Source organism: Piliocolobus tephrosceles, chromosome 15 (assembly GCF_002776525.5).
Source record: "Piliocolobus tephrosceles isolate RC106 chromosome 15, ASM277652v3, whole genome shotgun sequence".
Classification (NCBI taxonomy): Eukaryota; Metazoa; Chordata; class Mammalia; order Primates; family Cercopithecidae; genus Piliocolobus; species Piliocolobus tephrosceles.
Window position 1 is genome coordinate 56,825,468 of NC_045448.1, and position 13,490 is coordinate 56,838,957.

General features: G+C 36.3%; 1 protein-coding gene across 6 annotated transcripts in view; it reads left to right on the forward strand.

The window, feature by feature from the left end:
- The window catches only part of CCDC85A (coiled-coil domain containing 85A), a 206,897-nt gene that overhangs the window by 162,760 nt on the left and 30,647 nt on the right, over nucleotides 1–13,490 (forward strand). For 5 of the 6 annotated variants that reach the window (XM_023228330.2, XM_023228329.1, XM_023228331.1 and 2 more), the window contains exon 3: nucleotides 2,035–2,111. The exons of the other annotated variant lie outside the window; for it this stretch is intronic. In XM_023228330.2, the coding sequence (XP_023084098.1) occupies nucleotides 2,035–2,111 (77 nt within the window). The remainder of the gene's footprint in view (nucleotides 1–2,034; nucleotides 2,112–13,490) is intronic. 6 annotated transcript variants of the gene reach the window in all.

The window sequence follows — 13,490 nt, forward strand, 5'->3', positions numbered from 1 at the left end:
ACAACAGTGAAACCCCATTTCAAAAAAAAAAAAAAAAAGAAAAGCTTTAGAGCAGAAATGAAAGGAAGTAAAGTACATTTGGAAGAGGGTCAGGTGGGTGACTTGAGAGATCAAGTGCACTGTTTGACCTTTTGACTTGGGTTTTATCCATTGGTGTGCTTTGGGGTTTCATATCCCTTCTACCCTGATTCTTCCCTTGAGGTGGACTGTCCACATGTGCAGTGGCCTGCTAGCACTTGGGAGGGGAGCATGTACAGTGTGTTTACTGAAGATGCATGCATGCTCACTTGAGGCATTCTTCCCTTAGCCGTCTCACATTCCCAGAGGAAGGGCATATACTGGTTTAACTGCTATTTTTCCTCTTAGTACGCATGCTTGAGACCACTTGCCCAACTCCAGAGGTCTTATTGGGAAACCGCTGATCACCAGTGCCAGGTTTTTTCTATCTATTGGGAGCCTGCCTTTCCCTGGTGTTGGCTGCAGCTAATTATTATTTTAGAGAGACAGTTAACAACCACCTGACCATCCCGTGATGGTTGCCTGACATTCTTGGTGGGTGGGCTTGTGGGGAGCCCTCTCCTGTCTTGCTCATGTTTGACTAGCTACCTAATGTAACACAAGTGTGCTCTGGAGAAAGTCCATTGCTGTGTACCTTTCACTGCACCTGAAATATGTTTGTTCTTGTGTGATGAATGAATTGCTACTATGTGAGGACCTTGAATATTTTCACTTTAATGAAGAAGAGCTACTATCAGATTGTTCCCAGAAATAAAAATTCACTTTTCTTGACCTGTAACCCCTTTTCCTGACATAAAGCCGTAAACTTTAGAGTTTCAGTATAGAACAGAAACTAAGCACGATAATGATTCTGAGCTTTCAGCACATGCCTGAGCTCGTGAAGGAATGAAAACAATAATCAATTTCAGGTCTGCTCCTGGTTTACCTAAAGATGTGTGAAAAGCTTGGGTCTCTGTCACAGCCAAAATCAGTCAAAATTTATTCTAACTCTAAATAGCTCTTTCATGTTTTTTCTGTCAATATCTGTAGGTTTGTGAAAAGAACAAATATTTTTCTTAAAGCTTGAAATTTTTATTGGGGGAAATAAAGAGAACTGGATGTTTGAATAATTTTGTTGTATTTTCTGTTTTTTTTTTAAATGGAGCTTTGTAGTTTATTTTGATTATAGTTAACATTACAAAATAGTCTTGTATATGTGGAACAACTCACTGACGACTCAAAATGTACAAAATCAGAAGAAAAGAGTATAATTGTCTTCAAGACGCCTATTATTCTGAGGCTGGTTGGTATGCAAAAAGCCTGCAATCTCACCACCTATAAATTTCTCTAATATATATATTTTTAATTGACCTCAATACACTTTATTTCAGAACAGGAAATACTAAACATTTAAGAAAGATTTATGAGAAATGATTTTACTTCAGAAAAATATTTGTTCCATCTTAAGAGGATCAAACTTCAGAAATATTTTTAAAAGTCTTCCTTTGAAATGTCTCAATTCTTAGTGATTAAAAATAGCTAAAAGGGCTTAGAGCATTGGAGAGACTGGATTTCAGTATTAGATCCAGGTTTGAATTCTGGTTGTGCCCTGTTCTAAGTATGTGTGATTTTACTAATTAATAATGGTGTTGGACTGCTTTTCTTAGGTTTATTTGTCTAATGTGTTTCCACTTCTGAGAAATATTTTCCATACCTTTACTTGTCTTTTCTTACTGGTTTGTAAGAGTTCTGTATAGAATCTTAATACTAATCATCTGTCAATTGTGTGTACTACTACCTGTAAACATGCCAGTTTGTATCTTATCTAATATTTCTTAACATTGTAAAATTGTTCAAAACTGTTTTTCATTTCAGTGGCTTCTGTTTTTATTTTTCTGGGAGATTTTTTTTTTCTTATTTTAAATAATAGACTTAAGTAGTCACTATCTGGTTTGAATAAATCGAGCCAGAAATACCCTGACAGTGCACCAAACAAGACCTGTGTGTATAATGTGAGTTCTTTCTTTTTAATTTTAGAATCAACCTTGTCCTATGTTAGGCAGCTGGAGGCAAGAGTAAGACAGCTGGAGGAAGAAAATCGCATGCTGCCCCAGGTGGGTGACTTCCAGAAGCTCATAGCTAGTCAGTGCCATTTAAGTTGTAGCATTTTATTTGAAATTTAAAAGCTCAATGATGTTTTCTCTTTTAAATCATAGAAATCATTTTGTAAATAGCCATTCATCAATGTAGAGTGTGATTACGTTCCATGATGGCCATCATCTCATCCAGATTTCTAAGTGTTACACTAAAGGATGCAGATGTCTGAAATGAGAATGTGAAGTAATTTTGAAAGGAAGAACAAAGGAGAAAGATAAAATAATGAGAAGTAGAAAATAAAGACATGTTGATAGTGTTACTCGTATACATCATGCGTGTAGTTGGTGGATACAGGGAAGGTACTCTTACTTAAATAGAAAATTTGCTAATTTCTGAACTAGGCAAAGCAGTAGGTAGTTGGAAGGTTTCACATTATACTTAAATTAGTACTTTCTAAAATTCTTTGTGGTATAATTGAACTCTTTCAGTGCAACAAAGTCATGACAGTAAATGACAGTTTTTCTTTGGGATTTCATTTCTTTCCCCTTACTAAAGTGGCACTTTTTCCAGGATGTTTAATGTCTTCCCATATGTTTCACTTATAAAATTCTTTCCATGGGCTGTCAACTTGATGAGAATGATGCTCGTCTTTTGAGGAGGTGGTTTTCAGAAAATGTTTTGTTGAGGAGTTGAACAAATCTACTGATTCTAGGTTGGTTTCCTTTCCAAGCATGTGGACAATAATATATATTAGTGTTTTATAACAAGAAGTTTTCTAAGAAATTAGTCACTAGGGTTCTTTCTACATTCTGGTGATTATTTCTGTTTCATAAATGACTAAGGGAAAATTAAACCTCAGACAACTAGTAAGCAGTAGTTTAAATAAAATGTCAAAGATTAACCAATCTTCAGGTTGGTATTTCAGGAGAAGAAATTTGAACATTAATGCAAAGACCCTTTAGAAAGACATTTCAGGTCTTTTAATCTTGTTTTGTTTTTGAACTACTTTTGCCCATTAGTGATGATTTGGGCTATCAGGTACTGCACATAAGAATCCTTTTTTTTTTCTTCCATTGGCTAACAGTCTGCCCAGAAATCATGAGAGTAAGTGAAATAAACCTACAGTAGTTGTCCCCCCTTTTCAAGGGGAATACATTCCAAGACCCCAAGTGGATGCCTGAAACCAAGGATAGTACCACAAACTACAGTACTATGTTTTCTCCTGTACATAAATATATATGATAAAGTTTAAACAAATTAGACACAGTAAGAGATTAACAACACTAATAACAAAGTTATTATTAGTAAAGTACTATTAAATAAAATAAGGGTTACTTGAATGCAAGCACTGAGTTGCTGTGACCATTGGTCTGATCATCGAGATGGCCATTAAGTGACTAACAGGCAGGAAGTGTAGATGGTGTAGATTCATCCCAGGTGGGATGGAGCAGGACAGCATGAGATTTCATCACACTACTCCAAACGGCCCACAATTTAAAACTTGCTTATTTCTGGAATTTTCCATTTAATATTTTTGGGCCTTGGTTGACTACGAGTAACAGAAACTGAGGCTAAGGGTGAAATTCTGTACTTCTGTCTCTTCTCAAACTGTACATGTGTTAAAATTCATGATGACAGAAGAGATTGTTTGTGTCATGAAATAAAATACTACTGGTGGGTTTGTTTTCTCTTTGCTCTTCATTATTTTCCTTTAAAAATTTTTTTGTGTTCCTTTTTGCCTTTTATGTTAAATTCACAGTATGACTGTGCTGAGGCCTTTGACTGAAAACATCTAATTTCTTACTTGTTACAAAGAAACCTACAAAATGTAGTTAGTTTATTAAACATGGTTGTGCCATCTCTCAGGCAACTGGCAATGTAAAAGAAATAGAAAAAAAAAAATCCAAAAGATTTTTGTTTCTTAGTTTCCCTCTGAAAAGTAATTGAGGCTGACATCAAAAAGCAAAAAGCATGTACGCCGTCTGATCAAAAAAAAAAAAAAAAAAAAAAAAGGCACAACAAATGTGAAAATGATGACAATGTTGATTTTTAAAAATCTGTTAAAGTGTTAGAAGTCTTGAAGGAAAATCAGAAGAGTCCTTAACTATACTTGATATGTGTATGTGTATTTGAATACATAGTACTTGCATAGTTAAGACTAAACAAGATTAAAGAACTACTCAATTTAAAGTGTTCAGTTATATACTTTTAAATACATTACTATTTTGCTGCCAAAGAAGGTTTTTGGTTCATTTTGTTTTGTTTCATTTTTTTTTCTCTTTACGAAGTGGCTAAGAAAGATCATGTTTTATTGATTCTAAGATGTTATTGATGTGGGATGCACCATCATGATATGTAGCATTACAAAAGAAAAATGATATCAGTTATACCATGCCAGATTCTTGCTGATTCCAGTGATGTTACAAATGGGAAAACAATGTTTTAGTTTTAGTTAAACAGCTGTTTACTTGTCAAAGTAATGTAATGCAGAGAGAACCCATTGTTTGAAATATGCTATTGGACATATGCAAAGAATGCAGTAGATCTGTCAGTTCGAAAACAGCACTTCTGTTAAATTTCTATATCCAGAGAGTGGTGCCTTCAGTTACTACTAAGATATAATAGAGGTACCAGTTGCAACTACTATAAATACAAACTAACATGAATACAGACAGTAGGTAAGACCCTAGGATGGAACACAATCGATGGATCTCAGAACAGTGAGCATCATGTAAAGAGAATTCTCATGAGAGACTGAGACTTCAGCTGAATTACACAAAGGCATTTACCTGTACAACTTACCCTTCGATGTTATTGATACTATTACAAATAATGTATCATGAGATTTCCCTGCAGAAACTATTTCTAACTATGATGTTAGCTGATTTGCAAGGTTAATTCCGTGAGAAAAGCTGACATCCTAGCCCAAGTTAATCTCAATATTTGAATACTTGATTTTCAATTATAAGAGCTTGTTTGCTATGTCTTGATCAGAAGGTATTCCTTTTCACTCCCAAGTTTATCAAAGTATGTCCATTTGTCTTTGAATAAACAGAAGTAAGAATGTATTTGGCAGTTGGAATCCCAAGTATGTAAAATACCTTTGCGTCTGTAGCCAGGATTTTTGCTTTTAGTTTAGAGTTTAGACTAATTACATAAAGCATTGTCCTGGAGGAAGAAGTCTTCCTCAATACTCCTTTTATTCTTTATATAAAATTATGTATAATGAACAGAAAGTCACAACTTTGCCCTAGCAATATAAATATTTAAAAATGAACATGATGAGTATAATAAATGCTTGTGGATTTCTCTCTGGTTAGATGCAAAGACCTCAGTTTTTTCATTTGTAAATGAAGGGGTTCTTCTCAGCTCTTACATTTTGTGGGCTCAGGTGTAAATAAAGGCTTGGGCCCATGTTTTATACATATGCAAAATTTTCAAGTCCCAGAATGAAGGGCTCTTTATTGAAGAACAGATAAAGGTAGTGAAGATTAAGTTAGTTTTATCCAGTGGTGAAGAGGAGCCCACAGGAAGTGCTGATGGAGCCTCTGTACAGCCACCATGGCAGGTCATCCCCAGTGAAGGTAGAGCTCCTTGATCTGCCATGGTGTGTACTGTGTCCTGCAAGAATCACTGAGCAGTATTTTAAATCCAGTTTGTGAACACAACATTTCGAAGGTATGCTAAGGTAAGAACCAGTCTTATAATTTTTAGAAAATGCTGCATTATGTGCTAGGTATTATTATTGAGAAGAAAATGCCTCTTCAAAGTTAATACAAATGGTAGTTAAAGGTCACCTGAACATTAGGATATTCTTCCGAACACATGAACAAATGGGAACATTTTTTAAAGATCGCAATTAAATCTTTTCAAAGAATTGCATATAATCTCTTACAGTACACATAATACACATAATGCTAAACTGCTCACATTGGCTGTCAGTTCCACTGCATGCATATGTGATGTGATGTGAACTTCAAACAAAAATCGTGCTTAAATAAATTTATTTAAATAAATGTAGCTGCTGTCTATGAGATTTCATTAACTTTTGAATCCAGTGAGATGGAGTCACTCTGAATAACATAAGTAGGCGTTTGTAAATAATGACATAGTAGGGTGTAAAGTGGTTTTAAGGAGTTTTGTATCAAAATAAAAAGGAACACACCTATCTTCTCTACATACTTACAAATAAATACAGGTTTTCTCTATACAAAGAATCATCAGTTTCCAAAGCTGTATAGAACTTTGTGTGTGTCACATACATAGGACAACCCCCTTTTTCAGTCAAGGTATATTGGGTTCACAGAGGTTAGGAGCGTCCTCCTGTCAGGCAGCTAATGAAGGCCAGGCATAAGATGTAGGCCTATTCAGTGTTCTTTCTAGCATGTGCACAGTGGCTCCCTTAATCCGTTAATACCATTAATGTGATTCAGTGTAATTAAGCTACTAAACCTATTTTTATCTTATTGACAAATTCATTTTTTCCAACATTTATCTTAAAAACTAACATTGGATCTGCTTAGCTATCTGAGATTTGTTAGACGTGTATTGTATTCCTGCTTTAAAATGAATGTTCAGTTTTTCTTAACGCCATGGTATACAACATAAATGAAACAAAAAGTGTATTTTACAGGGTCTTCTCCCTGACACATTTCCAAAGTACTTGAGAATCACAAAGATTGATTACATACACACAAATCCCCACCCACCCCTGCATGGAAAATGTATGCCTAACAGAATGTAGTAAGAGAGGGCCTTTTGGTTCAGAGTGAACCGAAAGAGTGGGTAGGAGGAGCTGAGAGTTACAGTCATGGTTTTAAAACTGAAATTTTAAAATTGAAATTTGATTTTTAGCCCAAATTCAAAAACCTTGCTTAGCTCCTTCTACTCAGTTCATTATCCTTTTCTTGATGGTCACAAAGATTTTTTAATCCAGACGTAGTCGATATGTTTATATGCTGCATCTACAATGAGGCCCATTCAACTAGAAAATATCTTTAAATGGATGATATAGAATACCTGCCTGATGATTTTATTATAAATAAATAGTGCTACCCTTTAAGACATCAGTTACTATTCAGATGTAATGCTGAGGAAAAATTATTATTATTAAACTATTCTCACCTATTTTATGCTGACTTGGGATTTTGCATCATAAGGAGACTTGACTAGAGACATGAACAAGCAGTTTGCTGTAGCTCCTAAGTCAATTAAGGACATTTGTTAAAAGTCCTACTGGGAAATTTGTTCTTTTTGATCAAATGCTCTGGCGCCAACATCTGCTTGGAAAGCAGTATATGTTCTTTCTGCCCAGAGACCCTCCCAAGAACAAACCATCCACCTCTTGAAGCCAACATTTGGAAGCCAGTTTCTGAATCTGTAAAGGCACCCGGAACTGCCTGCTGTCATATACCTAAACATGGACTGTGGATCTGCAAACCTGTTTGAAAGGCATGGTAACTCAGATCACCCCTGAGTGAGCCCCTTCCAGCAAGTGTTTCTATTTCTGTAGTGCTAGCACACACAGAAGAGTCTAATTTTAGGAATGGAAATGAAAAGCCTCCTTCTTAAGTAATTTGGTTACAATGTGGCCTTGCAATACAGTCTTTCAGTGCCTTGGCAAGGGGCAAGGTGGTTGCCAGATCAGTTTCTGAACAAAGGAAAAGAACTTGTCACTGTTGCCAGAAGTGCTGAGAAGGATACCTACGAGCTAAACAAATCAAGCTCTCACTTCCATGGCAACACAGCGCAGGTCCAGCATCTCATCTCTGAAGTCCTCCCTCACCTCACCTTGGTGTTTATGCAGAATTACTAGCATGGGGGCAGAGAAGAGAGGCTTCTCTCAGACACATTATTCCCCTCATGTGTTTCCTTGTTTGCTGTGGAGATAGATATGTATTTTTGTCCTCTTTATTCTTTTCACATTTTCTGACTTTGCTTTGCCTTTTGTTTGTTTTAGTCTCATAGGGCCATAGATGTATGACTCTTTTAGGGCTGGTATTGCTCTGAAAAATAAAAATCTATAACTGTTGTACAAAAACTGTCACAGAGTAAGGCTTTCCAGGATCCTTAAAGCAAGTGATGGTATTCCTTAACTGTTATTTGCATAGAAATTACCATTCTGGCACTCCTGAGGAGAAATTTAGGCAGAATTATACTTTTTTTTTCCATGAAGAGCGACCCTAATTATGTTGCACAACTTATGTAGAATCTGGATGCTACTGATAGGAAAAATCAGTTAAATCCATTAAGGATTGGTTGCTGCTGGAGTCATACTTGGGAAAAAATGGACTCTGCCAAATGAATAGTCTTATGGAATAACGTTTTCTCTAAATTGACATAATTTGTATAATTAAAGGAAAAAGGTTTTTATGTGTAGTTCAGTAGAGCTTTCAGGGGACAGATGGGAGCAGCACAAGTGGTGTGGGTGTGTTGGGATAAAAGATAATTAGATATGAAAAGTAAATTTATGGAGAAAAAAATCATGCTAGAAAACCTAAATAAATGGAGACTGGATTAAGGGAAAACCTAAAATTTGTCAGAGAAAACGTCAGAGAGAGTATAATTCACAGGAAAAATGTCTAAGGCGACATGGAGGCTCTCAAAGTGAGGGGGTTCATAATATTCTTCAGAGATTTCCTCATATTTGAGGGTTCTTGTTTAAGAACCTCTGATACATGATGATAAATCTTCATTCTAATGGGAGAATGTAGGTGAAAGGGAAATGAAAACAAAATATGGCCATGCTGCTGATTAAACTTATTAGAATTATTTAAAAGGTACTAAACTATTTGGGACTGTGTTATCAATAATTCATATTTAATAGTGTGGTCTTTTTATATCTGCACTGGTATATTAATAATTCTATCACTGAGGTACATTCAAAACATATTTTTTGATTTGTAATAGCCATAAAGATGTAGCATTATTGTTACCTGTCCTTGGCAGAATTCTTCACAAAAAATTATGGGATCCTATCAGTCTTAGGTTTGGCTATATAGTAATATCAACTAGAAATGCAGATACTTATGAGAAGCAATACTAAGGAATATTTGGGGAAAAAATTGAAAGGGAATTATAAGAGAAGCCAATGTTGCCATGAACTTATAGAAATGCTTTTCTGTTCTTCTTTTGCTTAAAAAATAAAAACCAAAAATAAAAAGTTGAAAGTTAAAGATGAAACAGTCTTCTCTTCTCTTTTTTCTTTTTCTTTTTCTTTTTTTTTTTTTTTTTGAGACAGAGTCTGTCTCTGTCACCCAGGCTGGAGTGCAGTGGTGCTATCTTGGCTCACTGCAGCCTCCACCTCCTGGGTTTTAAGTGATTCTCCTGCCTCAGCCTCCCGGGTGCAGTGGCTCACGCCTGTAATCCCAGCACTTTGGGAGGCCGAGGTGGGTAGATCACTTGAGGTTAGGAGTTCAAGGCTAGCCTGGCCAACATGGTGAAACCCTGTCTCTACTAAAAATACAAAAATTAGCTGGATGTGGTGGTGGGCGCCTGTAATCCAGTCTTCCGTTTTCCAATAAAGTAAGGTAACAGGCTCATAAAAAGTGGAAAACATTGTATAGTGTTAGATTCTGGAATGTAGTAAATTCCACTGAAATGTAGATATCAAAAAAGCAGTAAATTATGACATCTTGGCCTCTAGGAAGCTTTTAAAGATGCTGTGATTCCCAGTAGAGCAGTCTTACTTTGATCTCCATTTCCTGCTGGAGGTCACTACAGCTCTGACTCATGGAAAGGAAGCATCTGAACTAAGCTGCCCTCCTCCTCTGTGGTTCAGAGACCTTTCCTACAATGAGATTTAGGCACTTTTCATGTAAAAGTTTTCTACTTTTCATTTTTTGTTTTCTTTCCTGTAGCCTGAGCAAAGTGAACATGTTTACAAATATAACACGTTAATAATTAAAGTTGGTGCCTCCTATATCCTTTACATATAAAGCAGACAAATATAAATGTAATATAGGCAATATCTATGTTGCCTAAATATAAACATAATATAGATCACAAATGTCATATAAATAAAGATCTATATTCTTTGACAATATAAGACAGTTTAAGTGAATAAATTTGTAAGTGATTTGAGACTTTCTTTTTCTTTTTTTGAGACAGGGACTCGCTCTACAGGCTGGAGTGCAGTGGTGCAATCTCGGCTCACTGCAATCTCCGCCTCCCTGATTCAAGTGATACTTCTACCTCAGCCTCCTGAGTAGCTGGGATTATAGGCACGCGCCACCACGCCCAGCTAAATTTTGTATTTTTAGTAGAGATGGGGTCCAATCATGTTGGCCAGGCTGGTCTCAAACTCCTGGCCTGGAGTGATCTGCCTGCCTCAGCCTTGCGAAGTGCTGGGATTACAGGTGTGAGCCGCTGCGCCTGGCAAGACTTTCTTAAATTAAATTTGAAAAGCTGTCATTGTATGAAAAATAAGCAAAACATCACTGAGCCGTGTTTAGGAAGCTGAGACATAGTCAGCAGTGACTTTGGACTCTGCCAGTAATTCAAAGAGGCACTGTGAATTGCTAGAAACAACACTGAATAGGGGTTACAAGAACTAGTTCTTTGCCTGGCTCTGTCTTTAATCAGCTGTTAGACCAGGAGGACACCCCTAACCTCTCTAAGTCTTACATATCTTGTTTATAAAAGAAAATTGTCACAGGTGATATGGAAAGACCTACTCAGCTTTGCAAATTTACGAGTCTTTATCCAGAGAAAGTTTGTGTTTCTGTATAACGAATATACAAAATAGGTGTAATCTTTTTATTTTGATACTCGGATTCCTTAAAACTGCAAGTTTTCACTATATTGGATCTTTAATTTACAGATGCCTACTTACATCATGGGGGTTACCCTACCTCACTGGATTCTAAAGTTAATAAAATTTCATTAGATAGCTATTAAATCTATTTAAATAACATACAGTCATGGGCATGTATATTTAAGGCTCAGACCATATCAGATACACAGATAGTGTGTGCATTCGCTAGTCTAATCAGTGTTGACTTTATGTGTATTTGGAGAGATAATACGCAGTCCCCTTAATGTTTCTTTCTGTTCTTTGTATAAAATCATGTATAATGAACGTAAGAGTTCTAGTTTTCCCTAACAATATACATATTTAAAAATAAAATGAGTGTGATAAAGGCTTGTGGATTTCCGTCTGGTTAGATTCAAAGAGCTAACTTTCCTTCATTTGTAAGTATGGTTCCTTTCAGCCCTGAACATTCTGAGACCAGGTGTAAATAAAGGCTTGGGCTCATGCCTTATACATTTGCAAACTACCAAGTCTCAGAATAAAGGCTGTTTATTCAAGAACAGATAGAGAGAAGCAGTGAAGATTGAATTGGTTGTATCTAGTTGGTAAAGAGGAACCCACTGGAAGTGCTGATGGAATGCTGATACAGCCGCCATGGCAGGTCATCACCCAGTGAATGCACAGCTCTTTGTACTGCCATGTTCTCTGTGATACCCAATGAAGATCGCTAAGCTGTCCTTTAAATCCAATGCAACCTTTTAAAGAGAGCCCAAGACTAGGAACAGTCGTATTATTTGGGGGAGATGCAGTGTTATTTATTAGGCATTATTTGAGAAGAAAATGCCTTGTGAAGGGTGGTACATACAGCCCAGCCACAATGGTAAACATAGCGTTACTGAGTAGACTGTGTTTCCTCAGGCCATACTGGCCCAGGTAAAGATCACTTGAACTTAGGATATTCTCACCTGAGTTCATGAACTAATGTGAAAATTTTAAAGATATCACACTTAAACATATTTTAAAGGAACCACATATTATCTCATATTGCATATAATAAAAGAAGACATGACATTTCTCATATTGCATACAATAAAAGGAGGCATGACATTTCACAGAGGGAATTTAAAAAATTATTACAAAAGAGAATGCTAACATATGAAATGCTAAAAAAATAACTTTTACCTAAGTGTAATTTACACCCAACAATAGGTATTCTTTATTTTTAAATGTAGCATACTTTTCAGGAATTCAGTTCTGAGACTGGCCAAAATAAATTGTTATGACAAAGAGATGACAAAGACTTGAGATATCACACATTAGTTTTTTCAGTGTAGCTATGCTGGGGAGAATAATGAAAGAGAAGCTGCATATAAATCAAAGTCATCTGTGCTTGTGATACACATAAAGAATAATATGCAGAGGAAGAAAATGTTATTTTTCAAAGGATACCTGATTTACTGGATTCCTTCTGTAGACTAAAGCATCTGAAATAGCCACCAAGAAGTGGATGAGGCCTTTCTTTAGATTTTCTGGTTGACATAATGAAAGAATTATAGGAGGCACACAGTGACACAGTAATGAGTGTAGCTTTTACCATTTAGAAGAAGCTCTTATACATGATCTTTTAGGTTGAGGGCCTCTGAGCCTGTCTAACCTGGTAGCATGTTAACACATGACACTAATTAAAGCATGTTGGAGAAGCAGGATGAAGAAAGAACATATTAAATAAATTATAGGCTTTAGTTTAATTGTTTCACTACTTAAGGGCCTCCAGTGGCTTGGTAAGTAATTCTTACTAGAAGATGATTTAGAGTTTATTTTAGAATTAAAAATTCTACAAAGTATTCTAACATCAATAATCAATGCAGTCTTTTGAAAAACAGCCCAGCCACAATTGGAAACATAGCGTTACTGAGTAGATTGTGTTTCCTCAGGCCACACCAGCCCAAATTGGGGTCACAGAGATGATAACAGTGTTCTCCATGGGCCCAGCCCCTTTGAGTCTGCTTTTGGGATCTGTTCCCCAATCAGGTATTTAAGTCTTCACCTACTGTCTTAAGTCTAGTCCTGTGAGTTTCCACACTTCCCCCTTCCTGAGTCTGGCTGTTGACTGGCTACTGACTGGCTGCCACAGTCTGGCCATTCCCCACAGCTCTTAGGATTGGAGCTCCCAAGTTTTCCAATATTCTCTGGGCTGAGAAAATTCCCCCACCCTTACCTGGATTCTACCCTATTCCAGGCTCCCAGCCTTACCCAGGGTCTAGTGTTAAGCCCAGAAAATGGAGGTGGGAAGGAATACTTACTATTGGTCAAGACACAGTCTATTCAGAAGTTTTTTTCCCCTTTGAAAGCACTCTATTCTCCTTAATTCACATGTGTCTACCTAGTCTATTTCTTACCTTTGGGAGAACTCTTTGTCCTCAAACTTCATAGTATCTCACAAAAATTTACTCACCTCAGGTATTTGTGATTTCAGAAATGCTTAACTGAGACCCAAAATAATGAACCCCTCTTTCAGAATTTTTTTTTCTCTTTATGATTTTTGTAACTTATATAATATAGGTTAGTGGTATAGAAGCAACCTTTGAATTATTATTATTAAAAAAGAGAAAAATAAAATAAGACAGCTCACATCTTCACTTAA